This window comes from Prinia subflava, chromosome 2 (assembly GCF_021018805.1).
Source record: "Prinia subflava isolate CZ2003 ecotype Zambia chromosome 2, Cam_Psub_1.2, whole genome shotgun sequence".
Taxonomy (NCBI): Eukaryota; Metazoa; Chordata; class Aves; order Passeriformes; family Cisticolidae; genus Prinia; species Prinia subflava.
In genome coordinates, this window is record NC_086248.1 from 102,780,570 (window position 1) to 102,807,778 (window position 27,209).

At 50.5% G+C, this 27,209-nt stretch overlaps 3 protein-coding genes across 7 annotated transcripts; 2 read left to right on the plus strand and 1 right to left on the minus strand.

Moving 5' to 3' along the window:
- The first annotated feature begins 2,748 nt into the window (after positions 1-2,748).
- LOC134547416 (zinc finger protein 665-like) lies at positions 2,749-11,300 on the plus strand. Of its 3 annotated transcripts, none has more exons than XM_063391321.1 (8): positions 2,749-3,280; positions 3,514-3,701; positions 5,193-6,101; positions 6,685-7,515; positions 8,413-8,507; positions 9,055-9,222; positions 9,781-9,938; positions 10,746-11,300. In XM_063391321.1, the coding sequence occupies exons 3-8, from the start codon at positions 5,194-5,196 to the stop codon at positions 10,983-10,985; spliced, it is 2,400 nt and encodes a 799-aa protein (XP_063247391.1). In that variant the 5' UTR covers positions 2,749-3,280; positions 3,514-3,701; position 5,193; the 3' UTR covers positions 10,986-11,300. The 3 variants fall into 3 exon arrangements, with proteins under 3 accessions (XP_063247391.1, XP_063247389.1, XP_063247388.1); XM_063391319.1 differs by having other exon boundaries at positions 2,754-3,425; positions 6,685-7,551; positions 10,746-11,299; XM_063391318.1 differs by having other exon boundaries at positions 2,754-3,280; positions 6,685-7,551; positions 10,746-11,299.
- Positions 11,301-11,403: 103 nt separating this feature from the next.
- Positions 11,404-19,086, plus strand: LOC134547417 (GDNF-inducible zinc finger protein 1-like). 2 transcript variants are annotated; one of them, XM_063391322.1, is made up of 6 exons: positions 11,404-11,540; positions 12,732-14,010; positions 15,209-15,303; positions 15,771-15,938; positions 16,544-16,701; positions 17,163-19,086. In XM_063391322.1, the coding sequence occupies exons 2-6, from the start codon at positions 12,746-12,748 to the stop codon at positions 17,472-17,474; spliced, it is 1,998 nt and encodes a 665-aa protein (XP_063247392.1). In that variant the 5' UTR covers positions 11,404-11,540; positions 12,732-12,745; the 3' UTR covers positions 17,475-19,086. The 2 variants fall into 2 exon arrangements, with proteins under 2 accessions (XP_063247392.1, XP_063247393.1); XM_063391323.1 differs by having other exon boundaries at positions 11,429-11,542; positions 12,735-14,010.
- Positions 19,087-19,205: 119 nt separating this feature from the next.
- Positions 19,206-27,071, minus strand: NAPB (NSF attachment protein beta). 2 transcript variants are annotated; one of them, XM_063391324.1, is made up of 11 exons: positions 26,937-27,071; positions 24,972-25,051; positions 24,569-24,685; positions 23,797-23,843; positions 23,642-23,719; positions 22,904-22,959; positions 22,611-22,695; positions 21,927-22,031; positions 21,620-21,688; positions 21,360-21,410; positions 19,206-20,832 (listed from the first exon to the last, which is right to left on the minus strand). In XM_063391324.1, exons 1-11 carry the CDS (start codon positions 27,032-27,034, stop codon positions 20,728-20,730), a joined length of 891 nt encoding a protein of 296 aa, XP_063247394.1. In that variant the 5' UTR covers positions 27,035-27,071; the 3' UTR covers positions 19,206-20,727. The 2 variants fall into 2 exon arrangements, with proteins under 2 accessions (XP_063247394.1, XP_063247395.1); XM_063391325.1 differs by lacking the exon at positions 23,797-23,843 and having other exon boundaries at positions 26,937-26,991.
- Between the last annotated feature and the right edge of the window lie 138 nt (positions 27,072-27,209).

Sequence of the window (27,209 nt, forward strand, 5' to 3'; positions counted from 1 at the left end):
GGGTTAAAATATCTGGGAGAAGGAGGAAAAGAAGTTTGCAAAGTGCCTAGAGCTTAAAGATGTGTGATAAACAAGCAAATGAGCTGTGCCCAGGATTTATTTCGTGCTAGAAGGAAAACATCATAGATACACTCCTAGAATCTGGATTTCCATTGTCCCAACACATCACTTGTCAGGAGTGTGGGATCAGGATTCCAGAGAATTAACCCCAAAGCAGCCCCACTCCCTCCTCCCCTGAAGTTGTGGGAACACATCCTATTACCAATGCTGCCACACAGGAATGAGCTCCCAAGAAAGGAGAGGGAACATCCAGAATTTACAGCCCAGAGCCAAAATCCTGGGCGCCTTCATGCCTGGGGTGGTGCTGAGCTGGCCCTGGGCTCATTCCAGAGAAACCTTCCCAAAACTGGGACCTTGACCTTGGCGGGAGCCCTTTCAGTGACTCCTGGATGTGTCCTTGCATCAGAAACACAGAGTTGGCATCCGAAGTGTTGACTCCATAACCCCAGGGAACACAGAGCGGCTTTTAATTGATTTGTTAATTATTTTTTATTTAATTATATTTTATTTAATTTATTTATCACCTTGACCCATAAAAGTCATTGGTTTTCCAGAGCTCCAAGTGTTCAGCCTGGAGAAGAGAAGCTCTGGAATGCGGCAATTCCAGGACCTGAAGGAACTACAAGAAACATGGAAAGAGATTATTTCCATGGCCTGGAATGATGGGACAAGAGGGAATGGTTTCCCACTGCCAGAGGGTAGGGATATATGGGATATTGGGAAGGAATTCTTCTCTGTGATGGTGGTGAGGCCCTAGCACAGGTTTCCCAGAGAAGCTGTGGCTGCTCCATCGCTGGAAGTGTCCGAGGCCAGGCTACAGTGCCCTAGGATAGTGGCAGGTGTCCCACGACAGTGGGTGAGACTGGATCATCTTTAAGGTCCCTTCCAACACAAACCATTCCATGATCTTGGAATTTGACGGTTGGATTTGATGATCTTAAAGGTCTTCTCCTATTCCCTCTTGGTTTGCCCTGGTGTCCAGGTTTTTCCCTCCAGAACCTTGGTGGGAATTAAACTTCGCTAGTTTTTAGGATTCTAAAATCTCCTTTTCCAGAGAAAACACACATGGACTTCCCTCGGTTCTCATGTTTTTCAAGTGGCACCAGGATATTGGAAGTGTTCTGCCAGGCTATACAGAACTCCTACTCCTTGAGATTGAACATGAGGGGGAAAATCCATGGGATGTTTGATTTGTAGCACAATCCCACGCCAAAATTTCTTATGAGGAACAGGACAAGAGGCTAAGCAATGCTCAGTGCTGACACATGGAGCAACGGCTGCTCTGTGCTTTCCATCAGGATTTTCTCTGGAATTTGCATTTTTAGCCCATGCTAAAAGCCCTGTCCCTGTTTCAGTGATGATCCAGAGGTTTGCGTGCCTCTTGAGAAAAGGCTTTAGGAAGCTCTCTCTGCAGTGCCATGGTTGATGTCCATGGTCAGATTCCTCCGGATTAAAGGGATGAGCAGGGCCACAGTCCAGGCTGCTCTTTCCAAAGTCTGCAGCATCCTCTGGTGGAGCCATAAGGAAGGGATATCCATTCAGGGAAAACACACAAGGACGTTTCCTTGGGGGACTCCAAAATGTCCCCCAGCTTTGCTGGGAAGAGCCAAAATTGCTAACGCCCCGGCACCACTTCCCGCTGTGCTCCAGGGGGAAGGAATCTGGGGAGAATTCCATTCTTTGCTTTGCTGGAGATCCTGGCTGACCTCGAGCCACAAACACCCAATGGATCAGGAGCAGAACCTGACTGGCAGAGCTGACTCCCAGTTTTTCTCCTTTGCCTGGTTTTAGTCACCATGATCAAAGCTCGAAGTATTTCTCCACTGCCAACCAAGGGAAGTGCTCAGATAAAATCTGAGTTCCCAGGCTCAAATTCTTTCCTGGATTTTGCTGATTTGGCTTAACAGGTTGTTTTATTTCGCCATCCTGGAGCCTGGAATGCTTCACCCACCATGGGACACTCAGGATTGGCATCTCCCACAGCTGCCTCCCACATGTTTCATCCCTTCTGCTGAAATTCAAAAACTAAGGATTGGGAAAGAGCAGTCATAATGTTCTTCCTTCTCTCTCCCCACAGGAGAGACATGGAGAATTCTAGGGAGCTCTTGAAGTGCATCTGAGCACTCGGAACACTTGGAGAATCGAGTGAATCTCCTGAGAAACAAAACTGGTGGCAAAGAACAGAGTGAAATCCAGCCTTGGGAAAATCCCTCCTGGGATGGACACACAGACACAGCCCAGCAGTGTATCCAGAAATCCCCTCCATCCTTGTGGAACCCAGACTAAATTGGTCAGGAGCTTCCCAGCTCCTTTGGGTGAGAGCTGCCAAGCATACCAGTTTTCCGATAAAGGAAAAGCAAACACCATTCCCTTGTGCAAAGATACAGGAATATTATCCTGACATTTTCAACATGGATCACTCATATTGCTGCTCGTTCTTCTCATTCCGACAACTGTGTCTGGGCAATAGAAACATTCCCTGGCTACAAACAAAATAATCAGGATTGAAAACGTGGGTAACACAGATATCTGCCTTTCCTGATTTATTTTTTATGAAGGAATTTATCTTACATTTCCTCAGGGAATTACAGTCAACCAACATTTTTCCAAGCTGTTAAAATGTGAAGATTTTAAAACTTGCACTTAAGTGGGGGGAAAAAAGCTTCTAAGGAGGAAGTTACCTTGGAAAGAAGATTGGAAGTGCTTGGCCACCCACTTTAAAATTATTTTCTGTGATAAAAGACAGGAATGTAGGATCACCAGTGGGAAGAAACAGGGAGACCCTGTGCTTCTCCTAATCCCAGATTTACCCCACTGAAGTTCAGAGCTTTATACCGGTTTACATAAACATCTCTCTTAACTCTGGCACTGATCCCCCAGTACCCGCAGTGGGAGAGACTGAGGAGCTGCCACAGCAAACCGGGAAGTATGTAACGCCCCTGAGGACGCGCATCACCGAGGCAATTTAATCTGATAAAACTCGGCTTTGGAATTGCCCAGGAAGGTCTTTTGGGGAGTGTTGTGGGAGTGGGTTTTTTTGCGGATTCGGGTCGATTCAAGGCGGGGATTGGGGATTTAAAGGTTTGGGTTTTTTGGTTGTTTTTTTTTTTTTTTTTTCCCAGTTCTGTGGGAACGCCCTGCCCACACTCAAAATGGCGGCGGCGCTGAGGCGCTGAGGCCGCGGCCCCCACGGCGCTGTCGGGCGGGAGCCGGCGGAGGGGTAAGGGCAGCCCGGGGCTGGGAGGACCCTCGGGATGGAGCCCGGGAGCGCCGGGAATCAACCCCGGGAGCAGCGGGAGGGATCCCGGCTCCTCCTGCCGGGGGGGAGGCGATTCCCGCCTGCTGCTGCCTCCGAGAGCGCACAGGTGACCACTCCTCAAGTCCCGGCGCGCTGAGCCTCCCACTTATGCCAAGGGCTGGGATAAACATTTCCTATCTCTGCTTTCTTTGCAGCCCTTCCCAGATACCTGCACACAGATACAAATCTTGTGGCTGCACTTAAAAGCCAGAAGATGATGCTGGCTGTGCCAGCGGCACAAGGAGCAACACCGCGCGGCGACATTTCCAGAGGATGGTGAGAGTCGGTGCTGTGCCAGCCTTCAATTCCTCGGGGGAGGAGCCTTTCCAGGGGTGTCCCGAAGGTAAAGTAGTTAGGGAGAAATCCAAGTGCTTTGTGTTCAAAAAAAAAAAAAAAAAAAAAAAAAAACCACAAAAAAACCCCACAAACCAGAAAAAAACCCCAAACTTTAGGAATTTGGCTAGCTGTTTGCTGGAGGGAGAATAATGAAAATTCTCTGGAGCATAAACGGAGATTTTTCTGAGCACAAATTGAGATTTTTCCTGGAACATAATTAGGGATTTTCCTGCAGGATAAATGGACATTGATTCTGGATGATGAATAGGTGTGCTCTGGAGCATAAGTGGAGATTTTCAGGTGGATAAAATGGATTTTTTTTGCAGCAGGTAAATGGAGATTATAAAAATACACAAATATAAATATTTTCTCAGAGATTCAGGCCACTGTTGAGCTTTATTTTTTAAAGGAATTGTACCAATTCCAGTTGCATTGATTCCAATTCCTCATCAGGAACTCCTCAATTGAATTGAAATACGGTTTGAATTTTGCATCAGTTCTGATGCAAGTAAAGTGTCTTTGCAAATAATCTCTTGGATTAATTATGCTTTCTGCAAATCTTGCACACGTGTGCACATTTTTAAAGTATTTATTCCCAAATTGCCACAGAAAAGGCTTGAAAGAAGTTACAAACAAACCCATAAAATGAGGACGAAAGGGGATTTTCATTTAAATCCTTGGAGTGAGTGTTTTGGAGACTTAAGGATTTGGCAGCACTTTGGAAAACTAAAGATCAACTTCCAAATGGGAACAGAAAATACAAATCTCAGGTTTCTTCTGAAGGAAAAAATGGTGGGAATTGATGGATTTGTGGAAAGATGCTTCAGTTGCTGGGGTGGTTTAATCCAGAAGCAGCTGAACTCAGCGATGATCTTGGAACTTATCTCTTCCATCGGGCTCCATATCAGATCCTGGTGTTAAAGGTGCTCCTGTGGGAGCATGGATCAGGATCTTATTGCAGATGGGAATCTCGCAAACGAGCAGCAGGAAATTAGCACGTGCTGCTCTCATTGATTTCTCTAAGCACTGCACACAAACCAGGATTTCCAGCTGGAAAACACGGAGGCAGCAGATGGGCTGGAAGCTCCTGTAGATTTTGGAGCTGAACCTCTGAATCTGCACTGCTTCCAGTGGGCTGGGGTTGTGTCTCCACGTGGGAATAGTTGGCAGGTGTTGGATTGGGAATGTTGCAGAGATCCCTGCTGTCTGTGGGAATTACCCAGTAGGAATCTGGATGTGAGCAATCCTTTTCCAATAGAATATAGGCAATGCTTTTTTGCCCACATTCCCTCAACTTCTGCTGCTTGGAGATGGTTTAGTTCAGGTGGTGGTGATCCATCAAAGCTTGGAGGTCTCTGCCAACCTCAGTAGTTCTACAATTCCACCTGTGCAGGGTGAACAAGGAATTAGGGCATGGAATTCCCCTGGGCTTTCCCTGCTGTACTTGAATGGAAAGATAGGAAAAATCATTCTAACGTTTTTCTGTTTCTTCTGGCAGGATGGAGAAGAAAATCCTGATGAAGTCCAAGGTTGCTGCTCCCAACCTCCTGAGGGCTCTGCATTCCCTGTACCAGCTCGGGCACCTCTGCGACGTGACGGTCCTCACCCAACACCTGGGAATTCAGGAGGAATTCCTGGCTCACAAAGCTGTCCTGGCAGCTTCCAGCAACTACTTCAAGGGGCTCTTCCTGCACCAGGAGATGCTGGACACCCAGAAGTGCACGGTGACTCTGCAGGACATCTACACTGAGGAGTTCACCTCCTTCCTGGAGTTCGTGTACACGGCAGAGGTGGAGATCGAGGCAGGTAAACTCCAGCGGATGAAGGAAATAGCAGAAAGGCTGGAATGCAAGGATTTGCTTGACATCTGTGAAGAAGTGAAGGCAGAGGGCAGGAAAGGCTTGGATTTGAGCCTCCACCTGAAAGGGCAGAGGGGTGAAAACAGAGGATCACACTGGCCTCACATCCAGCAAGAGGAGAACCCGAAGAACTCTTCCCAGATTGTGGCAATTCCCATGCAGAGGAAACTTTGGGATAGGCAGAAACATAAGGAGCTGCTGCCAGGCTATGAGCTCATTGGAGGCCAAGTAGGAGGCCTGGAGGAGGAGGCTACAGCTTTTCCAGCCCCAAAATCCAGGCCAGCAAAGCTGCCCAAGTGCCACAAGACACATTCCCCAAGCAGACTGGATTTGGATATGACCAGCCTGGAAAACAAGGATGGCCATTCCCTCCGCAGGGGGCAGGAGCGGAAGCGGGAATCGCAGGCATGTCCCTACTGTGACAAGGCCATCAGCTCCAAGGGCGGGCTGGCCGGGCACATGCAGACACACACTGGAGACAAGCCCTACCGGTGCCAGCGCTGCCCCGCCAGCTTCGCCCACAGGGCTGCCTACACCTCCCACCTCAGGTACGGCCCTCCTGGGAACGCGCTTCCTCGGGGCTCCAGGATAAATCATTCCTGGAGTCCTCCCTGCCTTAGTTCCTGAATTCCTTGGATCGAAGTGTGTTGAAATCAGGATTTTTCTCTTGGCCTTGCAGAGCGGATGCCTGGATTGAGGTCTCCCAGATGGGGAATTTAGGGACTTTCACATTGGATTAAGGGAGACTTGTGCAACCAGATTTCTTTGGCATCTTCAGATTTGGGGCTTTAAATAAGAGTTTTGTGCCTCTGTCTGGGGATTTAATCTCTATTTCCTTTGGTTCAAATCCGTAATTTCATAGCCTGGGAGGAAAAGTCCATCCTGCATTCCAGATCAGGTGAAAAATACAGATCTTCATGAACTGAGGCATTTTAATTGTCTTTAATTATCTAGTCCAGCTCTTCCCAAACTCTCCCTATTTGCAGACTTTCCAAACATGCTGGGAATTTCTTAAATGGTGCAAGGAACAATTCAAAGGGAAAGACTCTTCCCTCAGGGCCTGAAATGAAACAATTAAACAATTAATGAGTTTCAGTTAAACTTACTGAAGTTGTGCTCCATTTTTAACAGGAAAATCCATGAGTCTGGGCAAGAGAGGAAACTCCTGCCTGTCTACTGGATGGTGGTTCCACCTACACACAGCCCAAACCCCACAGTCTGTGACAAAGATTGTGACAGAGAGACTTGGGATGGGACACCAGAAACCTCAGGGTGTGAGGAAGACCCTGGGAATTCATCCATTGCTGTAGCAGAAAGGAGCAAGGAGCAAGAGGAATTCCAGGAAGCTGAAGGAGCTGAAGCAGGGAATGAAGATGAAGGTGGAATGAGTGTGAAGGGCGAGGAGCAGGGAGACTATGATATGGGATACTCGGAAGTTGAAGGAAGTAGGGACAATGAAGAATGTTCTGAGGAAGAGGAGGAGGATGAAGCTTCAACAGAAAAGGACAGCAAAGAACCTGAACCAGGGTTTAAACTAAAGAAGGCCAGTAAAAGTGTGGCCAGCAAGAAGTCCATCTACGTGATCCACTGTGACAAGTGCCAGGAGCAGTTTGTTTCCCGGAAAAAATACGTGGATCACTGCCGGGATGTGCACCAGAGCCTGCCTGGCAAGGCGTACCAGTGCGAGGTGTGCAGCAAGGCCTTTGCTAGCTACACCAGCTGGAAGGAGCACTGCGCCTGCGTGCACAGTGAGGAGAGGAGGTTCTCCTGCAGCCTCTGCCAGGCCACCTTCAAGAGGAAGCGGGATGTGAGGACTCATTCCGTCCGGAAGCACGAGGGCAGAGCCAAGCGGCCACTGTGCTCTGTGTGCGGCAAGATCCTGAGCTCCCGCACAGCGCTGGTGTTCCACATGCGGACGCACACGGGCGAGAAGCCCTACGAGTGCAGCGTATGTCACTCCAGGTTTGCTCAGCCCTCCCAGCTCAAGATCCATACCAGGTCAGATTCCAGCATGCCCATTCCTTGCCCTTAGAGCAGGAACACCAGGATGTTTGGATCAGTGGGATCCATGATTAATTCTCTTATGCAAAGGCTTTGGCTCCATGTTGCATTTCCCATGGTCAGGATTTCAACATGGATACCCTGTCCAAACTTGCAAGGAATATCTGTCATTTGGGACAGGCTCTAAAATCCCACGATGGCCCTCAGTGATGAAGAGTGAGTCAGGGATCCTGGATAAATGGATCCAGAGCCATGCTTGGTCCTGGAGCAAGGATTTGCCACAAGATTTCATCTCCATGTGCAACTCAAGTCCGTGCTGCTCAGCTGAAGCTTGGTGGGATGAGTTGCTCCCTAGTGGTGTCTGTATGGATGCGACCTCTCCCAGGAGAGGGTGAATCATCCCGTGAAATTTCCCATCTTCAGAGCAAGATTGATGATAATCCTTTGTCCTGACAGATCAAAATCAGGAATGATTTTGGACATTATCCTGTTTGGGTTGGAATAAGTTAAGACCAAACATTAGGCTCAGATTTTTCTGATTCTCTGTCATTTTCTGTCATTTTCCCTTCTTTCTCCTTTCCCATGCTCTGAGCTGTCTGGGAAAAAAGGTGGATTTTGTAGGGCCTGAAAGTGAGGAAAAGGCAAATCTTAAATGAGAATTTTAAATTTTAAAAGGTAAATTTTAAATGGGAGTTTTACTCCTGGAGTGTAGCACCTGTACCTGGAAATCCTCCGTTTTCTGAGGGAGCAGAATTTCCTTTTCTCACTACAGTTAAAATCTAAACATCGTCTCAAATCCAGTATTTTAGGGATCAAGACCTAATTAATTACTAATCATAGGTGTTTTGTCTCCATTAGATCCCACACTGGGGAGAAGCCCTACATTTGTGAGGACTGTGGTGCTTCCTTTGCCGACAAAGGGAAACTCACTGGCCACAAAAGGACACACACAGGTGAGAATTAAGTATTATAGGTGGTTTTCCCATCCCTTTCCTGTTTTATTGCCGAGATATGAAATAAATGCTCCTTTTTCTTTTTTTTTTTTTTTTTTTTTTTTTTTGTAACTCATGGAAGAGTATCCAAGTACCAGGAAGGAATTCATAGGGATAGAAGGACTTTTAGCCTGGAGAAAAGGAGGCTCTGGGGGGACTTTGTTGCTTTCCACAATTCCCTGACAGGAGTCAGAGGGAATTTGGGCTCTGCTCTCAAGGAGCAAGTGATGAGAGGAGTGTTTTCATGTGGTGCCAGGGGAGGTTAAGGTTGGATATCAGTAAGAATTCCTTCATGGAAAGGGTTAAAGGATTATCAGGCATTGGAATGGGATGGAGTCCCCATGCCTGGATGTGCTCAGGGGACAACTAGATGTGGGGGATCGAGGACAGGTTGGACTTGATGACCTTGGAGGTCTTTTCCAACCAGGGTTCTGTGATTTTGCAGACCAACTCTGAAGGACAAAATTCCTCTTGGAGAATTTCCAATGTCTGGTTTCTCTTCCCTCAGGAGAGCGGCTCTTCAGGTGTGATGTGTGCGGGAAGCACTTTGCCACTAACGAGTACCTGAAGTGCCACAAGCGCTGTCACCTGGGAGCCAAACCCTACAGGTGTGAAGTCTGTGGGAAAACCTTTGGACTCAGAGCCTCCCTGGCCCAGCACAGCAATGTCCATGCAGGTAATTCCAAGGCTGGGAACAGGAATGATGGCTTTGTGGTACTTGCCAGTGTGGGTGGGTGCATTTCATCCCATTGCTGGGTTAGGGGATCCCAAAATCATTGAGTTTGGAAGAGAGCTCCAAGGTCATCAAGTCCAAGCTGTGCCAAATCCCCACCTTGTCACCAGCCCAGAGCACTGAGTATGACGTCCAGGCATTCCTTGGACACCTCCAGGGATGGGAATTGTGTTGGAAAGCAGGGCTCGTCCTGACCCTGGCTCACAGAAGCATAGTGTGGTATCCTAAAACACTGCGGCCTGGATTGTGCAAGCTTAAGGAATTTGGAGTAGAGGATGGCTGTAGCCTTGGCAGATATTGGAAAATATTTATCATGGAATGGTTTGTATTGGAAGGGACCGTAGGGATCATGTCATTCCACCCCCTGCCACAGTCACCTTCCGCTCTCCCAGGTTGCTCCGAGCCCCATCTAGCCTTGGACACTTGTAGGGAAAGGGGCTGAAGTGCCTGCTGCTCTCTCCTAACTGCTCCTAACGCCGTGTTTGCTGGTATTGTTCCCAGAGACCCGTCCCTATTTCTGTGAGCAGTGTGGGAAGGCCTTTACGCAGCAGGGGGCTCTGCGGCGGCACCAGCGCATCCACACCGGAGAGAAGCCCTACAAGTGCCGAGCCTGCGAGAGGACCTTCACCGACATGTCCACCCTGCGCCGACACGTGGCGGTAGGACACCCCACGGGATCTTCCTGGTCCTCAATGCCACCTGCAGGGTGCCAGTGTCACCCTGGCAGCGGGAATTTCCAGCCCTCAGGAGGGGCTGTGCTAGGGATGAGTTTCAGGGCAGGGTGGTGAGCCGCCATCTTAAAATCTGTTCCTGAAGTTTGTGGGATTTTCCTCCAAGGGCAGAGCAGCTGCCACTGCTGGCTGCCAACCCAGTCATCTCCCAGTCCTAGGGGAAGAGTCACCATCGCTGGAAGTGACTGGATACAGCCACTTCCTGATGATCATCGTCTCTGAGATCCTTCCCTAAAAGATTCCATGAAAATGTTTGACGAAGGACTCAGGATTTTAGATTTTTTTAATGGATTAACTGCAAAGTCTCCAATGCTTTGACCCTCATTCCAGCCCCATAACACAATGGTTTATCCAACCTTGTGCCACACATGAATAGTAATTCACACATTCCCAGCATTCCACTGGAAAATGCTGACCTCGGCTGTTCCCAGGGACCTCCGGGTCCTGGAAGTGACAGCAAAGACAGAACAGGAGGTTCCCTTCCAACTCCAAGTCAATATTTCGCCTCTGTGCTGAAATTCCAGCTGATTTTGGAAGTATTCCATGGCAGCAGAGCCAGAAATTTGGTATGGACTTGGCAAAAGAGCCTTGTTTGCTTTTGAGTTGAGACTTGGAGCGCAGGATCGTGGAGTTATCCCAAATTTGTTGGATTTAGCTCTGGATAAAGTTAAATGTTTGGCAGTTAAAAATCAGATCTTATTGTACTCCTGTCTCCCACTACCTTTTTTTTCACAGATCCATGACCGGAATGCTCAATGGAGAAGCTTCTTGATCGACCTCACACACAAAAAAGACCACAATTGGTCCAAAATAGAGACTTTTGCAGAAGCACATCCAGGAGAAGATCCCATGCCAGAAATTTGGTCGGTTGACCACGGGAAACTTTATAAACCAGAAAGTGCTAAAGCAGCAGCACATGTGACACCTGGAGTTGGGGGCACTGGGGACACTGAGACCTCTCTTTTGTACTTATGAAGTCAGTTTTAACCCCAAAAATGTGCGTTTTGGGGCAGAACGGTGGGAATTATCCTTTGGAATGCAGGGAATCATTCCCAGTGATCACTGCAGCTGCCTTGGGAACTGCGTTACAGGTGGTAGAGGGGTAATTCCTCATGAGGGTATTTATTCCACTGAAATGTTTGCATCTGTCCAGAGGTTTGTTTCTCCCCTAGCTGTGGGAGCATGCCATTGGGAATGCGCAGGGCAGGGTGTATGTTTATACAACAGCGCGGTGCCGCAGCTGTAAATCACCAATGCCTCCTTTAATAAAGCTGTGAGTGCCGTCCAGCCCGTCCCTCCTTCTCTCGCCCGGATTTCCCTGGAGAACACGCCGGGATTTGGGAATGCCAAAGCGGGGGTGGGCTAAGCTGCGTTGCCTAGCAACGCCCGGTTTGCCTGGTGACGTCGCTTCCGGCGCGCCGCCGCCTCGGCCGGGGTCGTGGCGCGTCACCGCTTCCGGCCGCGCCCGGGGCTAAGCGGGAGCAGCGGCCGGGAACGGGCCGGGAACAAACCGGGAACGGGCCGGGAACCGTGTGAGTGCGGGAGCCAGGGCGGGCAGGCCTCGCCCGTCTTCTTTTGCTCCCCTCTTTCCCCCTTATTCCTCTCCTCTTTTTGCCCTTTTTTCCCCCTCCTCTTTCCCCCCCCAATTCTTTTCCCCTCCCTTTTCTTATCTCCCCCTTCCCTTTCGTGTTTCCCCCCTTTCCTCTCCCATTTTTTCTCCCCGTCTTTTCCCCTAGCCCAGCATTTCCATGTGGTCCGGGATCCTTTGCAAATGAGATTGGAAGTGGGCACGGTGAGGTTCTCCATGACTTGCAGCAGCCTGGGAATCCTTTCCCCATTCCCCTTTGGGCTGGAGCTTTTCGCCTCTTTCTAGCCAGTTGTGCCTCTGGAAGGGGAGGTATTCCTGGGAAATGGACAGTGCTCAAATGGGAATTAGAAGGGTAGTTGTGACATAACACAAGAAGTAGCTGAAAATCATTTTATTGGGGTAAAAAAGTGGCATTTTGGTACCACTGATTGTTTATAAAGTGTTGGGTGAGACATCACTTAATTCCCAGGACATGGAAAGAAATTGCTCAGATTCCAGTAGGAACAGGGTTAGCCTCAACAGCTTCCTCTTTAAATCTGTAGATATATGGTTTGTTCTGGGGTCAGACATTTGGGAAAACACTCCAAAACTTCTGCTCTTTTACAAACTTTGGAGCGGCCTCAGACATTCCCGGGAAGTAGGGCCTGATGGAAGGTTGGAAATGAGCCTTCAAAATGTACAGGCCGTGAGTCCATTTTGAGGAATGCCCATCATTTTTGGGATTTTCAGTGTGTGAATACCATTATGCATCACATAAAAGCTTGGGATTTTTTGTGGAATTTTCAGGCAGTTATTTAGGATTCCAGTTAAATTCTGCTTAATCTTGCCTTCTCTTTATTGCCTGGTGGGGTCAGGAATCATTCCTTAATTCCAGGTGCCTTAACTTGGATGCAGCTCTGTTTGCTCCATCCCTATCCTGGCTTCTGACAGCCCAAAGGGTTTCGTGGAAAATTATAGTTGGGATTTAAGCACAGATTCACTCACTCCATGGTTTTGTTGAGGAGTTGGGAGACTGGTCCGAGGTTGGATTAAATTGTCTTGGAGCTCTTTCCAACCCCAGCAATTCCACGAAACTCAAACCCCAGCCGCCGCAAACCAGCGGAATTCTGCTGGCTGACGTGGGATCTCATTAGCAGGGAGAAGAAAGATGGAAAGCAATCCCGTTCTGCTGGAATCCAAGTCCTCCCCCATCAACCTGCTGAACGAGATGCAGCAGCTGCGGCTGCTGGGCCACCTGTGCGACGTCACGGTCAGCGTGGAGTACCAGGGCGTCCGCGCCGAGTTCCCAGCACACAAGGCCGTGCTGGCCGCCACCAGCAAGTTCTTCAAGGAAGTTTTCCTCAACGAGAAACCTGTGGATGGCCCCCGGAGTAACGTGTTCCTCAATGAGGTGCAGGTGGCGGATTTCGCCTCCTTCCTGGAGTTTGTTTACACGGCACGCGTGGAGGTGGAGGAGGACAGGGTGCAGCGCATGCTGGAGATCGCTGAGAAGCTCAAGTGCCTGGATCTCTCCGAGACCTGCTTCCAGCTGAAGAAGCAGATGCTGGAATCCGTGCTGCTGGAGCTCCAGAACTTCTCAGAATCACAGAATTCCGAAGAGGAAAGCGCCGCCCGCCTGAGCACTGCACCCATGGCAGAGGCTGAGCGGGAGCCTCCAGATTCTTCCATAGCCATGCCTGGTTGTGGAGCATCTCCTGATGGGCTGGCTGCCAAATCCAAGGAGAAGATGGACAAAAAGAAGGAAGTGCTGAAGGCTCCTTATGCCAAGATCCGCAGGGCGAGTGGACGGCTGGCCGGCAGGAAGGTATTCGTGGAGATCCCGAAGAAAAAATACACCCGGAGGCTGCGGGAGCAGCAGCGGAACGCTGAGGAGGAAAAGCAGCCTGAGGGCGAGGAGGGAGAGCAGGAGCAAGAGGAGGACTCCAGCAAACCTGAGGGGACCTCCCCAGAAAACCTTCCCAAAGGCGAAGAGGACAAAAAGAAGCGCGGCGGCGCCTTCAAGTGCGGCACGTGTCAAAAGGAGTTCCTGTACGAGAAGAGCTTCCTGAAACACATCCAGCAGAGCCATGGGATCTCCTCAGCGCTGGAGTTCCGCTGCGAGACGTGCGCGCAGACCTTCGCCAACCGCTGCAACCTGCGCAGCCACCAGCGGCACGTGCACAGCAGCGAGCGCCGCTTCCCCTGCGAGCTCTGCGCCAAGCGCTTCAAGAGGAAGAAGGACGTCAAGAGGCACGTCCTGCAGGTGCACGAGGGCGGCGGGGAGCGCCACCAGTGCCACCAGTGCGGCAAGGGGCTCAGCTCCAGGACGGCCCTGCGGCTCCACGAGAGGACGCACACGGGACACAAGCCCTATGGCTGCCCTGAGTGCGACGCCAAGTTCTCCCAGCCTTCGGCGCTGAAAACTCACATGAGGTAGTAGCTTTCCCTGAACTCAGGGGTTCAGCCCTCAGGGCCACCCAAAATCCCTGTTTTCTCCTCATAACCCACCTGGGCCAGGCCTGTGCTGCAGAGAAATCCAGGTGTGATTCCTGCAGCACATCCTTAGACTCAATACCAAGACAAGCGTGGAAATGTTTGGGAAGGATTTGGCAGGGTTTTTAATGGGCAAATGCCAGATTTGGGGGTGAAGCAGCAAAAACAATGGATCTGGGAACAGGAGGAGGTGACGTGTCACCGATGTCACCCACACAAAGCTGATCCGGCACCCACTGGGTTTTAATTGTCCCAGGGCATTTTTTTTGGGAAAAAATCATCTCTGAGTTTTTGTCAGTATTTTATCTCTCTCAGGGCATTTTGATAAGGGAGAAATCATCCCTAAGGGGTTTTAACCTGATTTTATCAATTTTATCTTTCTGAGGGCATTTTTATCAGGGCAGAAATAGACTCTGAAGGGTTTAACCTGGTTTGATCACATTTTTTATCTGTCTCAGGGTAGAACCCTTTTCGTGAGGGCAAAAATCAACTCTGAGAGGGTTAACCTGATTTTATTAGTTATTTTATCTATCCCAGAGCATTTTTATCAGGGTAAAAATAATTCTGAGGGACTTTAACCTGATTTATCAGTTATTTCATATGTTGTAGGGCAGACATTTTGATCAGGGAAAAAAATCCTCTCTGAGGGCTTGAGCCTGATTTTATCACCTTTATTTTGTTTTTTTGAAGGTGTTTTTGTCAGGGCAGAAATCAACTCTGAGGGGCTTGAACCTGATTTTATCAGTTAAAATCTTCTCTGAGGGATTCAACCTGATTTTTTTTTCTGTTCCCAGAGCCCTTTCAGGAATTTTGGACCCTGGAAACTTAACACTGCCTTAATTTGGGTGTGGTGGCAGCCAGTGGTGGGAATTTTTCATCCTTTGGGATATATTTTGTCACATGGATGTGCCTCTCCAGGAAAAGCAGCCATTCCAACCCCCTGAGAAGCTTTCCCTCACATCCCAAAGGATTGGGCACCACAACCTGGAGAGAATTTTCTAAATTTGGCTGCGTTTCACCTTGAAAAATTCGGTTTTACCATAACATTTTTGGATGTGGGCGTTAATCCAGCAGTGAGGATCAATGGGAATGAGGGAAGGGCTCCTCCTGGAATGTGAACGTTCCTTTTTCCTTGCAGGATCCACACAGGGGAGAAGCCATTTGTGTGTGATGAGTGTGGGGCCCGCTTCACTCAGAACCACATGCTTATCTACCACAGGCGCTGCCACACAGGTGAGGCTGAAAAACTGGGAAAATCCAATCCCTGACATTCTAGGGAAACTGTTGCCTTCAGAAAATGCTGCTTTTAATCTGTTTGTTTATGGATAAAATGAGATGTTGTTGTCTCTTAGGTGAGATTTGTCTGAGAAAGGTTCCCAGGGATATCCCGTGATTTTAAGCTGAGCGAGGGTTGATTTAAATTGGATTTTGGGAAGAAATTCCTCCCTGGGAGAGTGGTGAGGCCCTGGAACCGTCTTCCCAAAGAAGCTGTGGATTCCCCATGCCAGGAATTCCAGGCCAGGTTGGGAGTGGATTGGAGCAACATGGGATTGGGGAAGATGTCCCTGCCATGGGATGGTTTGGAACTGGGTGACCTTTAAAGGTCCTCACAGTGAACATACATTCTGGAATTTTTGTGAGATATTTAAGAGCATTCCCAGAACTCTGCTGGTTTCATCCGTCTTTTCCCCCTTTTTTAGGGGAAAGGCCTTTCATGTGTGAAACCTGTGGGAAGAGCTTTGCCTCCAAGGAATACTTGAAACACCACAACCGGATCCACACGGGATCTAAGCCCTTCAAGTGTGAGGTTTGCTTCCGGACCTTTGCCCAGCGGAATTCCCTGTACCAGCACATCAAAGTCCACACAGGTAGGATGTGCCCCTTTTCTTGGATACACACCCCTCACTACTGCAATCTTCCAGCAACAAATTCTCAGCCAGGTTTTTCCCCATGTGCGCTGCTTGATGTATCATGTTCTCCTGTTCTCCCACTAGTCCTGAGTAACAGCAGTTCCCTGGAATGCTTCCACAGGCTGTGGAGATACCTTAATAACCTGCCAGGATCATTGGTGATGGAGAGCTCTGGTTTAACTCCAAAGGTTTATCCAGGGAAGGAGGAAAATGGGATCTGCTTCCAAAAAGGGAGTTTGTGGTGTGCTCGGACCGATCCTGGGGCTGGGAGCTGCTCAGGGGTTCTTGTTCACAGAAGAGTGAATAAGGGGGAGGAATACTTGGATTCTGGGCAGGATTTGAGTCTCTAATGGAAAATCCATGTAAAAATGCTGTGGCAGCACAGCTTTATGGGGCTGGGAGGAGCCTGCTGCCTCCAGATGGGTCACAATGTGACAACATTTGTACCACCAGGATGTTTTCCCTGACCATTCCCTGCCAGCCAGGGTTTGCTGGGCATTCCTGAGGCACAGCAGCTCTGCTCTGCCCGCATACCCAGCCTGTCTCCCATGCCACATTCCCAGGGGAGCGGCCGTACTGCTGTGACCAGTGTGGGAAGCAGTTCACGCAGCTGAACGCGCTGCAGCGGCACCACCGCATCCACACCGGCGAGAAGCCCTTCATGTGCAATGCCTGCGGCAGGACCTTCACCGACAAATCCACGCTGCGTCGGCACACCTCGGTACGATCCCGCAGTCCCAGCGTGCCGGGAGCACGTTCCCACGTCCCGGCAGCGGCAGCTCGGCGCTGGCACGCCTCCTCAGAGCCACATTCTGTGGATTGATGGAAGCCTGCAGCAGACTTTCAGTTCAGACTGATGGAAGTTGGGGTTCAGTGAGATGTTGGGAAGGAATTCTTCCCTGGGAGGTTGGGAAGGCCCTAGCACAGTTTTCCCAGAAAACCTGTGGGTGTTGCATTCCTAGAATTGTTCAAAGCCAGGTTGGATGGAGCAACTTGGGATACGGGAAGTTGTCCCTGTCCATGGCAGGGGGTGGGACTGGATCATCTTTACGGCCCCTTCCAACCCAAACCATTCCATGACTCTGAAACAAAAACTTTTTCTACCAAGATCATATACAAGCTTGATCCAAACTTCTTGTCATCCCATATCCAACCTTCTCTCTCCTGGTTATTCCTTTACAGATCCATGATAAAAACACCCCCTGGAAGTCCTTCCTTGTCATTGTGGAAGGAGCCGTGAAGAATGATGAGGGGCACAAAACGGAGCTTCCTGACGAGGAATATGAGGTGTCCCCCAAAATCCCAGAAAAGCTGCTGTCCTTCCCGGAGAACAGCCCCTACCAGAGCCTAGCAGCAGTGCCGGGAAGTGGGAATTCCAGCACGGACTGTAAGGCCTCCGGAGCACAGGAATCCCTGTTGGGAGAACTTACCGTGCTCCACACACAGACAGACTCTGGGCAGCCCCAGCTCCATGCCCTGGTGAACATGGAATAATTCTGGATTGCCTCTTGCTCCTGAGGGTGCACCCCTTGCACAGTCCTTGGCCTGAGGGAGGCTGGTGGTGGTAAGCTGGGAAAGAGTGGATTTCCAGCTTTCCTCTGGAAATTCCTTCCTCAGCTCCATCTCCTGATGGTCGGGCAGGATGGCACCACACCAGGGAATTTATGAGAGTTGATTCCCTGGGAATTCAGGGGCTGGATCAGGTACCTTGGTGGTGCAGTTTTGTTTTCCAGGGAATTCAATGCCACGTGGACAATCAGGAGAAGCAATGTTTCTCCATTACATTTGCTGTGTTTTCCCCAGTGGAATTTCATCCAGGAAAGGCCTGGCTAAATCTGCTTTTCAGGAAATGTTGGTTTCTCTCTGCATTTGCCAAAGATCCCAAAGAGTGGGAGCAGCTTTGGAGTTTCATTCCAGGAGTTTGGAGTCCCTGAGCAGTAAAAAGGCACGGGTGGCAGCCAAATGCTACTTCCTTGGTTTTACAATGCCATGGAAACTGGAGCAGCCTGGCACTTGGATCCTCTCAGTTCTCACCTTCCAGCTGCTCCAGCTCCAATGGAATTGGGCACTTAGGCCAGAATATCTCCTACAATAAAGTCTAGGAAAAGGAGCTGTGCTGGAAAAGGCTCTCATTTCAGAGGCTTTTCTTGCTCCATTTTTAGTGGAATAGGATTTGGGAGATTTCCCATGGGCAGGGAAGGAGCCTTGTAGTGTTGTCCAGCTGGGCTGACTCCTGTTTTTTTGTAACAGCAACTCACTGCTATGGTTTAATGCTTCATGCCTCGGGATGGCTTTCCCACAGCTTTTCCCATTCCTTCTCCAATTTCTTTGCCTGTTCCTGTAGTATTTCCCCAGCAATTCCTCAGCCGAAGCTGTGAGCAGAATTTGGGGAAAGGTAAGCACAATCTAGCCTGGTGAGATCCAGCAATAAAGACCCCTGTCCCCTCCCCACCCCGCCCCATGGCACAGCACTGTTTTTTGGGATAAAGGGATGGCAGAGGCATTCTTATGGAATTCTAAGTTAGAAAAAAGGGAATTTTTGTACCAGAGGACATTTCCAAGAGGTTATATTCGAGATATTTATTCCTGCTGGAGCTCAGTTTTTCCCAGTGGAAGGAAAGGGGTTGTAGATATATTTGAAGGCTGAGCGCTTGGATTAGGAGCTGGGGAATGTTTTGTACCTCGGGAACATAGGGAAGTGAGTTACTTGTTTGAGCTGTTTCTATTAAACTGTGGAATATGGAGACCTCCCAGTGACTCAGTCGTATCCAGTGGGACACTTTGGGATATTGACAGGCTTGGAAAGTTCAGCTGGAGAAGAGAAGGTTCTCTGAAAACCTCAGAAGGGGCCTACAAGGAAAAGTGGGAGGGATTCTTCATCAGGAATTACAGTGATAGGACAAGAGGGAGGGAATGGCTTCCCAGTAACAGGGGGAATTGAGGTGGGATGTCAGGAAGGAATTCCTCCCTGTGAGGGTGGGGAGGCCTTGGAAGAGTTTTCCCAGAGAAGCTGTGGCTGCCCCATCCCTGGAAGTGTTCAAGGGGCTTGGAGCAAGCTGGGATAGTGGAAGGTGTCCCTGGAACAGGATGAGCTTTAAGGTCCTTTCCCACCCAAACCATTCGATGATTCTAAACAGGAACTGAACAAATCACCCCCCCCCCAGCCTCCACCATCCCACCACGCTCCAGCCATTTGAGTTTTCCAGAAGAACCACTTCTCCCTCCTTCCATCCATGATTTTCACTTTATTCATGTACAGAGTCACACCAAACATAATGTTCTTGCTAAGGCCATTTCCTTAAATAAGTTTTCCGAGTAGAGAGTGATGGAAGTGGGGCAGGAATACAGTGGGAGTGGCGGAATTGTCACCTGGGAACCGTCACAATTCACCATGGATACAGCAGAGGACATGCTGGAGCTACTCACACACAACTACCAGGTGTAGGGATGGAGTAACAGCCCTCCTGCTCCTCCTGTCCTACAACACCGACACAGGGAATGGCAACTGAACTGAAAAAAATGCCAGGAAAAGTGGAGCCTCCCATGCTATGCTTCCCCTCATCCCGGCTCCCACAGTGCTGGATGCCAGACAAAGCAATTCCTAAGGGTGGGGATGGATGAAATCCCTGTGCTTCCAAGCTTGGAGCTGGGAGATCCCCCCACCCCCAGCCTCCCAAGTCTGGGCTTTTCCATCTGTTTGGGATGAACACAAGGACCTGTGGGAAATAAAGAGATCAGGAAGGATGGGAAAACACCAAACCAAGGAGAATTTGGCGTAGATCAGGATTTTTTGTTTTCAGAACTTTAGAGCCCAAAGACCCAAACTCTTATCCAAAGCCCAACATTCCAACCTGACTTTTTCCAGATGAAAGAGGGGCTGGAGCTGCCTGGAGCCTCCAGAGCAGCCCTTAATTAATGACTTCACTCTTCCCAAAGAGTGACAAATTGCACTAGCTCCCGATGCCTCTGACACATCCCTGAAAAACCAGGCAGCTCAACGCTCCCTCCTTAACCACACATCCACCAATTCCTGCAAGAATTTTTCAGCTTCTCCCAAGCAAACTTCACCCCTGCCACCCAAATTCCAGCAAGGCTCCTGTGGGATCAACAACCGCGTGCAGCCGAGGGGTCAGAATTTAGGAATTGTGCCCGGCACATGTGGAGGGTGAGGTACAAAAATAGATCCTTCCTTGGGTGGAATTATTTGAAAAGTAAAGGGATGGGATGCACCATGAAATGAAGTGAAAAATCAATCCAAGAAAGATGGAAACCAACTAGCACCTAGGGCTGACACTGATCCCAGTGCTCCTGGAATGCCTTTGGCATGGTGAGGATGTGCGGGATATTCCCAATTCCCAAAGCCTCTGGCTATCACCACTTCCAGACCCCCAAATCCAAGTGTATCCAACACTTGTGAATGGGAAAATGGGAACACAACAGGCTGGAAGCGCTTAATTGGTACTGTGCTGGCCTGGATGGAATATTTACATGCTGGAATCAACGGAACAGCGGGAAAACTGGGTGCTGCAAGTGCAGGCACCGAGATGAGCAGGACCAAACACAAGGAGGAGGAGGAATTCCGCTCCAAGGGCTTCTCCTGCCTTGCATCCGCCTGGAGCATCACCACAGAGCGGGGGCTAAAGAAACACAGTGAGCCATGGGAGTGGGAAGCTACGAAAGAAAGCGCGGAATTGGGTCGGGAACTCCCGAAAAGTCCTCGGCTGGAGGCAGGAAGGGCCCGCGGGCATCACTTGAGGTCGCCGTCGCCCTCGCCCTGGATGGTTTTCTTGATGCGCAGCAGCATCGTGGTGAGCCACTGATCCAGCCGCGAGATGGAGTCGAATTCCTTCACCTGGCACCAGCAAAAACGTGGATCAGGGAGGGGGTGGGAAAGGGAATGAGGCGGGAATGCCGCGGGGATAGGAGGGGGGAGTGGCAGACATGGGCTTGTCCTGGGAATAAAGGGGAGGGAAAGAGGAGAGAAATGGGAGCGGGGGAATGCAAAGAAGGACAATAAAGCAAAAGCGGGGAGGAGGGCAAAGAGCGCGAAGGGGAAAAAAAAAAGGGGGGAAAGGGAGGAGAAAATAAGGGGAAAGGGGAAAAAAGGGGAAACAAAGGCAAAGGGAAAGCAAGAGCAAAAGCATCTCCAAACCCACTCTGAGCACTTTAAGCTCCTGTCAAACACCAAAGGAGCCGGAGCAAACCCAGGCAGGATCTGAACTATCCATGAAAACCCAGGAATGTTAAAGGAGGAAGCTGGGACCTTGCTGGAGCAGCTCTGTCCCTGGCCCCTCTTTGCAGATCCCCAAATACTGAACAGGGCACAGGCACCCCAAAGAAGAGAAGGAAGAAGCAGCAAGTGAACCCATGAGTACTCACTGCCTCGGTGTAGGCCTCGCTGTTTTGCTCCTCGTGAGCTTCCAGCAGTTTCTGGGAAAACACCAGGAAAAATTAGGGAATGCTCTGTTCCTGCATATTCCCTCTCTGGCATCTCATCCCAGGGAAGAGACCCATGGAAAGCACCCACTACAAACAGGGATCTGGGCCAAACCCATGGAAAAGTGAGGCTGATGTCCTCTAGAATGCTGGGATAAAGGAGAAAACCCCTGAAAAAGTGGGAAAGACCCCTGGTTACTCACTTTCAATAGCTTGCATTCCCGGGAATCTGTGAAAGCTGGGAACATTTCTTCGTATTTCTCCAGTGCAAGCTGGAAGAGAGAAATCCCTTCACACATCATTCTCATTTTTTTTTTTCCCCCCAGGATTCAAAGTTCCCATCCTCAAACTTGGGAAAGTATCCACCAGGAATCCAGCGTTGACAGTGGCACATCAAGAACTCCAGCCACTACTGAGGAGGGATTTTGGGATAACAGCTGTGAGCCCACCAAGCTCCTTTCAGCTGGCCGAGGTTGGTGAAGAGGGATTGGGAATTCTGGGGTAACTGACCTTGGCATTCAGCTCATCCACGATGAAGTGGCACAGGGCAGCTTTGAAGAAATATTCCTTGGCGCTGTACTTGAGCAAAGGGTTATCCATCGTATTTGTTCCCACCTGGAAAAAAAAAACCAGCATGGAAAAAGGGGCAGGAAAGGAAAGCCTCGATTAAACCAATTCAAATTCCACCCTGAGCCACAGGGCTGTGAATAAAAGGCATGGAAAAAATGCCAAAAAGCTGTTGGGAAGCAGGGAGCTTTTAAACTTATCCCAGGGGAAGTCAGTCCCACCAGGCTGATCCCTGGTTGATGAGGAAATGGAAAAACAAGTCCATTTGGCAAAAAGCTGCTCCAGGATTAACCCACTGGAAGCACCAAGCAGCGATGCTGGTATTCACAGGTAAATATCCAACAAAAGGCAGAGTTGATAAATCCAGGAGGGAATTTTCTGCCAAAGCAAGTTGTTAATACATTCAAAGGGGAATTTTTATTAATTTCTCCCAGCCTTTTCCTGGAAACACTGAAAATCATGGATGTGGCACTTGGGGACACTTGGCCATGTAGGAGGAACAGTGGGACTCTGACATCAGAAAGCTTTTCCAAACTAAACAATTCCCTCATTCTGGCAGTTTTGCCGACCCCCCAAAGCCCTTTTCCTTGGGAAGAGGTGCTATTCCCATGGGATTTGGCTTCTGACCTGCTCGTAGATCTCAATGGCTTTCTGGTACTGCTCCAGCTGCGCCGCATAGGCCGCCACCTTCAGCAGACACTTGTTGGCTGAGCTGCAACCATATCCCAAAAGTCAGGCCCTGAATCCTGGGACTTCACCAGCCTGTACCCCAGCACCCCTTCCCAGAGAGAAAACTGGGAACCCACAACTGGGATTTAGAGGAATTCTCTTGGAATAGCCCAAATTAGAAGTATCTTGGTTCTGGGAGAGTCTGGGATGGATCCCTGTTCCAGCCCTTCCCGCTGATCCCAAGGACTTGCCTGTTGGATTCCTCTCCCTTGTAATAATCCGCGGCCTGCTCATAGTGTGCAATGGCCTGGGGACAGAAATGTGGGATCAGTCATCCTGGGATAAAGCACCCCAGACAACAGCACAAACATTCAGGGAGAGAGATGGGATCCAATGGAGCAGAGCCAAGGAAGGAAATCCTTGCCTGGAAAATAACCCCTAAATCCCATCCAGTTTTATCGTGCAAAATTCCAGCAGGAAATCTGCAGTGGGATTCCTGCTCAGGGAGCTTGGAAGTGGGAATGAGGGAGTGAGTGCTGATGTGGGAACTAAAAGTGACAGAAAATGGCTCCATGACATTCCTGAAGCACTTTTCCAATGGGAAACACTGAGGCAGATTCTCACTGGAGCATTCAGCCAGTGCTGCTGACACAGGGACACACCAGAGGCTTGGGACTGCTCCATGAAAGCCTCCAGGCTCGGAAAACCATTAACTCCAACTCAGGGCTGGATTGCAGCTACACCAGGAATTCCAGTGCTGAATGGGAGATGGGAATTCTTAAGCTCAGGGCATGGAAATCCCAGGATGGTTTGGGTTGGAAGAGACCTCAAGGATGATCTACTTCCACTGGGGGAACACCTTCCACTATCCCAGGCTGCTCCAACCTGGCCTTGGACACTTCCAGGGATGTGGCAACCACAGGTTTTCTGGGAAAGCTGTGCCGAGGCCTCCAACGACATCACTGATGATGTCACCGATGTCCCCTCACCTTCTCGATGTCCACCAGCTCGGCCTCGTAGATCTCAGCAATGGTGATGTGGTGCTTGGCGGCGATGGTGAAGCGGCCCTGGGGACGGGAGGGAAGCAGGATGAGGCGCAGCGTTCCCAGGAAGCCGCGCAGCATTCCCGGGAGCGGGGCCTTACCATGTCTGTGTAGATATCGATGGCTGCGTTTAAGCAGTTGATGGCCTCTGCAGCGTGTGTGAGAGACAACAGTGTCAGCCACATCCCACTCCCAAATCCCACCCGGCAGCTGCTCTAGGGAATATCTACCCACAGAGTGGGCTCTGGAATGATCTTGGCCCCAGCACCCCCAGCAATTCCCAAAGGGAACGAACACCAGGATGACCCAACCCCAAGTTTGCTGTCTGCATCCCCCAACAGAGCAAACTTAAAGGGATCAACTCCAAAACACTGCTGTTTTCCAGGGAATTTGGGAGTTTCACCACTCCAAAAGGACGTTATCCACCCTGAGTTTGTTTCCATGTCTCCTGGGATAGTGCTGGTGGGAGGTGGGGGATTTGATTCCAGACCTGTCTAGGGAAAAATGGATCAGAGACTTTCCCAAAAATCACAACCAGGTTGAAAGAATCCCAAATCCTTTATTCTCACCCCAACAAAAGCCAGGACTGGGGAAAGCCTTGGGGACATGGCAGAGATCCCACTGGGATCCAGCCCAGTGACTGCCTGAAGCCATTTCCTAAAGCCAAGCCAAACCAGGATGGAAGCTGCCAAAAGTCCCAACACCCTGCAGCATCCCAAATCCCAACAAACACCAAGAGGAGATGCCAGGATAGTGCTGACCTCCTGCATCATCCCAAAGCTCCTTCTGGAAAAGCAGGAATGCACCTCTGCCATCACTGAGCATTTGGCAGGGAACAATCCCAGGTTCCACTGCTGGGTTCTGCTGCCTTACCTTGTGGATCCGCTTTTTTGTAGGCATTCCCGGCATCCACAAAGCTGGTGGCTGAGTCGTGCTTGCTCTGGAGCTGCATGTGCAGCTTGGCTGCCTGGCAAAAGGCATTTCCTGCCGCTGGAAAAAAAGGAATACTGATCCCATGAATCCCGGGAATGAGCGGGAATGCACTGCTTTGGGGACCTGAGGAGATTTAGGAATAAAGGCTTCCCAAGCAGGATCACCAGCTGGCATTTTAAAATTCCTCCTAGATCCTCCAGCTCATTCCCTTTGTCCACTCTCCCAGTATTTAAATAGGAATTGCATGGACACAGAGACCATCCCCCATGGAATTATTTACAGGAAAACATTTGGGTGCTCTGGGATCACCCACGCCACCCCAGATCCCAGGATTTGGACTCACCACTCCAGTTTTTGGCGATCTTGAACATGTTGGCAGCCCTGGTGTACATCTCACAGGCCTCCTCCACCCGGGTGTTGCCCCTGGAATGAAGTGGGAATGGTCCTGAAGCTGGGCCAGGAGAGAACACATCTCCTGAGCCAAAATTGGGATTGGGAATCTTGGCCTCTCCAGGCTCTGTGAGGCTGATCTCACCCCCCACGTAAGAACACTGAAAGGGGAATGCTGGATTTAGGGTCTCTCCCAGAATTCCGAGATGCCAAAGATCAGATTTTTGGTAAGGAAATGCGGATTTTTCATGGAAACCTTGAATGAAAAGAGGCTCTGGAGGGACCTCCTTGGTCTTCATAACTCCTGACAGAAGCCAGGTGGGATCAAGCTCTGCTCCCACAGAAAAAAAAGGAATCCCAGAATCCTTAAGGCTGGAAAATCCCTCAAGCCCACAAATCCAACATTCCCCCCAAATCCACATCCCCAAGTGCCACATCCACACTGCTCTTAAATCGTCCCCACAACAGGGATTATTCCATTTCCTTTTCCATCCCTTGGGGATTCTGATGCTTTTCTCCCCTCCTTCTCTTCCTCTGACAGCCAAACATGGTTGGTTTGGAAGCACAGGCGGGATTTTTGGATCCCTCCTTGCCCTTGGAAGGCACCTCTGGCATGAGCCAAAGCCAGTGGAGGCAGCACCGAGGAATGCTACACCCAGAGAGGCCTCTGGAACAGGGCAGGTCCTAGCTTTTCAATCCCCAAAAATTAGAAATAAAAAGAATAACAGCTCTTGTGCAAGGTGATGGAGCAATTCCAAGAAGAGCCCAAGTGGAAGAATTAATTTGGCAAGCACTGAGAGGCCTGGACATCCCGTTTGCAAGGAAAGTGCCAAGAGCCGAGTCACACCCTGCCCCCCCCACCTTTCCATCCTCTTTTTTTTCCCTCCATCTGTTTTTAGCCCTGAAAATTAAAAATTCCTCTCTCGAAATCTCTGCCCGTTCCCTCCAAGGATTTTCAGGAATTTGCCACCCGGATTATGCCCCTGGAGCAGGCCCTGACTGATTAATCTGCCGGAGGCCGGAGAGGAATTTCTATTTAAAACTTGTGGATTTTAGGGCAGCCACAGCCGATTTTTCTGGGCTAATGGCTAAAAACCTCAAGGCCTTCACACAGCATCGCTCCGGGAATGTTGTTTCCTTACAAAACTAAGGAAAAGCAGAACTGAGGTGGCCACAGCATCCCATTTCCAGACACACCCCCAGGAACAGCGAGGCTGGAGCAGCCAGGCCCAGGGAAAAGGACGCTCTGCCATTTTCTGGGATAATGCCAGCCGCAGCCCCGGGGTGCCGGGTGTTCCCTGGGATTTCGGGAGAGCTCATCCCTGCCAGGGCGAATCCCGAGGATGCCGGAAGATGATTCCCCCCCGGGATAAGGCCGGGATGAGCGCGGGGCCGGACGCGGGGAGGGAACAGGAGCCGCAGTGGCCGAGCGCGCTCGTCACATCCCTGCGGCCATGGATGGCCAGGAGGGGCTGGTTGTTCCAGGGGGATCCGGGTTTGGATCGGGATGGGAGGGCTCCGTGTGCGCACCCCTTCCGTGTCCTGGCAGGGATAAGGAAAACCCTCACCCCCACTGGGAGGCAGGAGCTGGGAAAAAGAGGGAAGACGTCAGGAAGGGGAGGATGGAGGAAACGGGAAAGGGAGGCAGGAAATAGGGAAGGGGGCGGATCTAGGAGATGGGGAAGGAAGGGATGTAGGAGATGGGAGGGGGGGCAGGGGCTCAGGGGGGTGATCCAGGAGCCGAAGGGGAGCGGGAGCTAGAAATGCGGGTGTGAAGGGGCTGCAAGGGGCACAAGAGCTGGAGAGGGGGATCCAGGAGCCGGGGAACCGGGAGGAGATGCAAGAGACTGGAAGGGGGGAGCAGGAAATGGGAAGGGGGATGCAGGATCCGGGCAGGGGGGATGCGGAAGCCGCTCACCCGAAGAGCCCCCGCAGGAAGGAGTGCGAGCCCTTGACCCGCTTCTCGGCCTCCGCCATGAGCTGCACGGCCTCCCGCTCCTTGCCGGCGCTGTCCATCGCTCCCGCTTTGCCTGCTCTCCCTCCTCCTCCTCCTCCGCCGCGGCACCGGGAGCGCGGCGGGCGCGTGCGCGGGGCGGGGCGCGCGCAGGATGCGGGATGCAGGATCCGGCGGGGATCGGCGATGAGCGGCCCCTCCCGGCGGGTGGGACCCGCGCAGCCGCGGCGCTCTGGT

What these genes read in the sequence shown, in the direction of transcription:
- LOC134547416 (XM_063391319.1), top strand. Translation starts at nt 5,194, where the DNA reads ATGGAGAAGAAAATCCTGATGAAGTCCAAGGTTGCTGCTCCCAACCTC. An exon ending in CCACAAAAGGACACACACAG is followed by an intron (nt 8,508 to 9,054) that starts GTGAGAATTAAG and finishes CTCTTCCCTCAG; the next exon opens with GAGAGCGGCTCTTCAGGTGT. An exon ending in GCACAGCAATGTCCATGCAG is followed by an intron (nt 9,223 to 9,780) that starts GTAATTCCAAGG and finishes TATTGTTCCCAG; the next exon opens with AGACCCGTCCCTATTTCTGT.
- LOC134547417 (XM_063391322.1), top strand. Translation starts at nt 12,746, where the DNA reads ATGGAAAGCAATCCCGTTCTGCTGGAATCCAAGTCCTCCCCCATCAAC. An exon ending in GCGCTGAAAACTCACATGAG is followed by an intron (nt 14,011 to 15,208) that starts GTAGTAGCTTTC and finishes TTTTCCTTGCAG; the next exon opens with GATCCACACAGGGGAGAAGC. An exon ending in CCACAGGCGCTGCCACACAG is followed by an intron (nt 15,304 to 15,770) that starts GTGAGGCTGAAA and finishes CCCCTTTTTTAG; the next exon opens with GGGAAAGGCCTTTCATGTGT.
- NAPB (XM_063391324.1), bottom strand. Translation starts at nt 27,034, where the DNA reads ATGGACAGCGCCGGCAAGGAGCGGGAGGCCGTGCAGCTCATGGCGGAG. An exon ending in AGCTGGTGGACATCGAGAAG is followed by an intron (nt 22,960 to 23,641) that starts GTGAGGGGACAT and finishes TTCTGTCCCCAG; the next exon opens with GCCATTGCACACTATGAGCA. An exon ending in AAGGGAGAGGAATCCAACAG is followed by an intron (nt 22,696 to 22,903) that starts GCAAGTCCTTGG and finishes ATATGGTTGCAG; the next exon opens with CTCAGCCAACAAGTGTCTGC.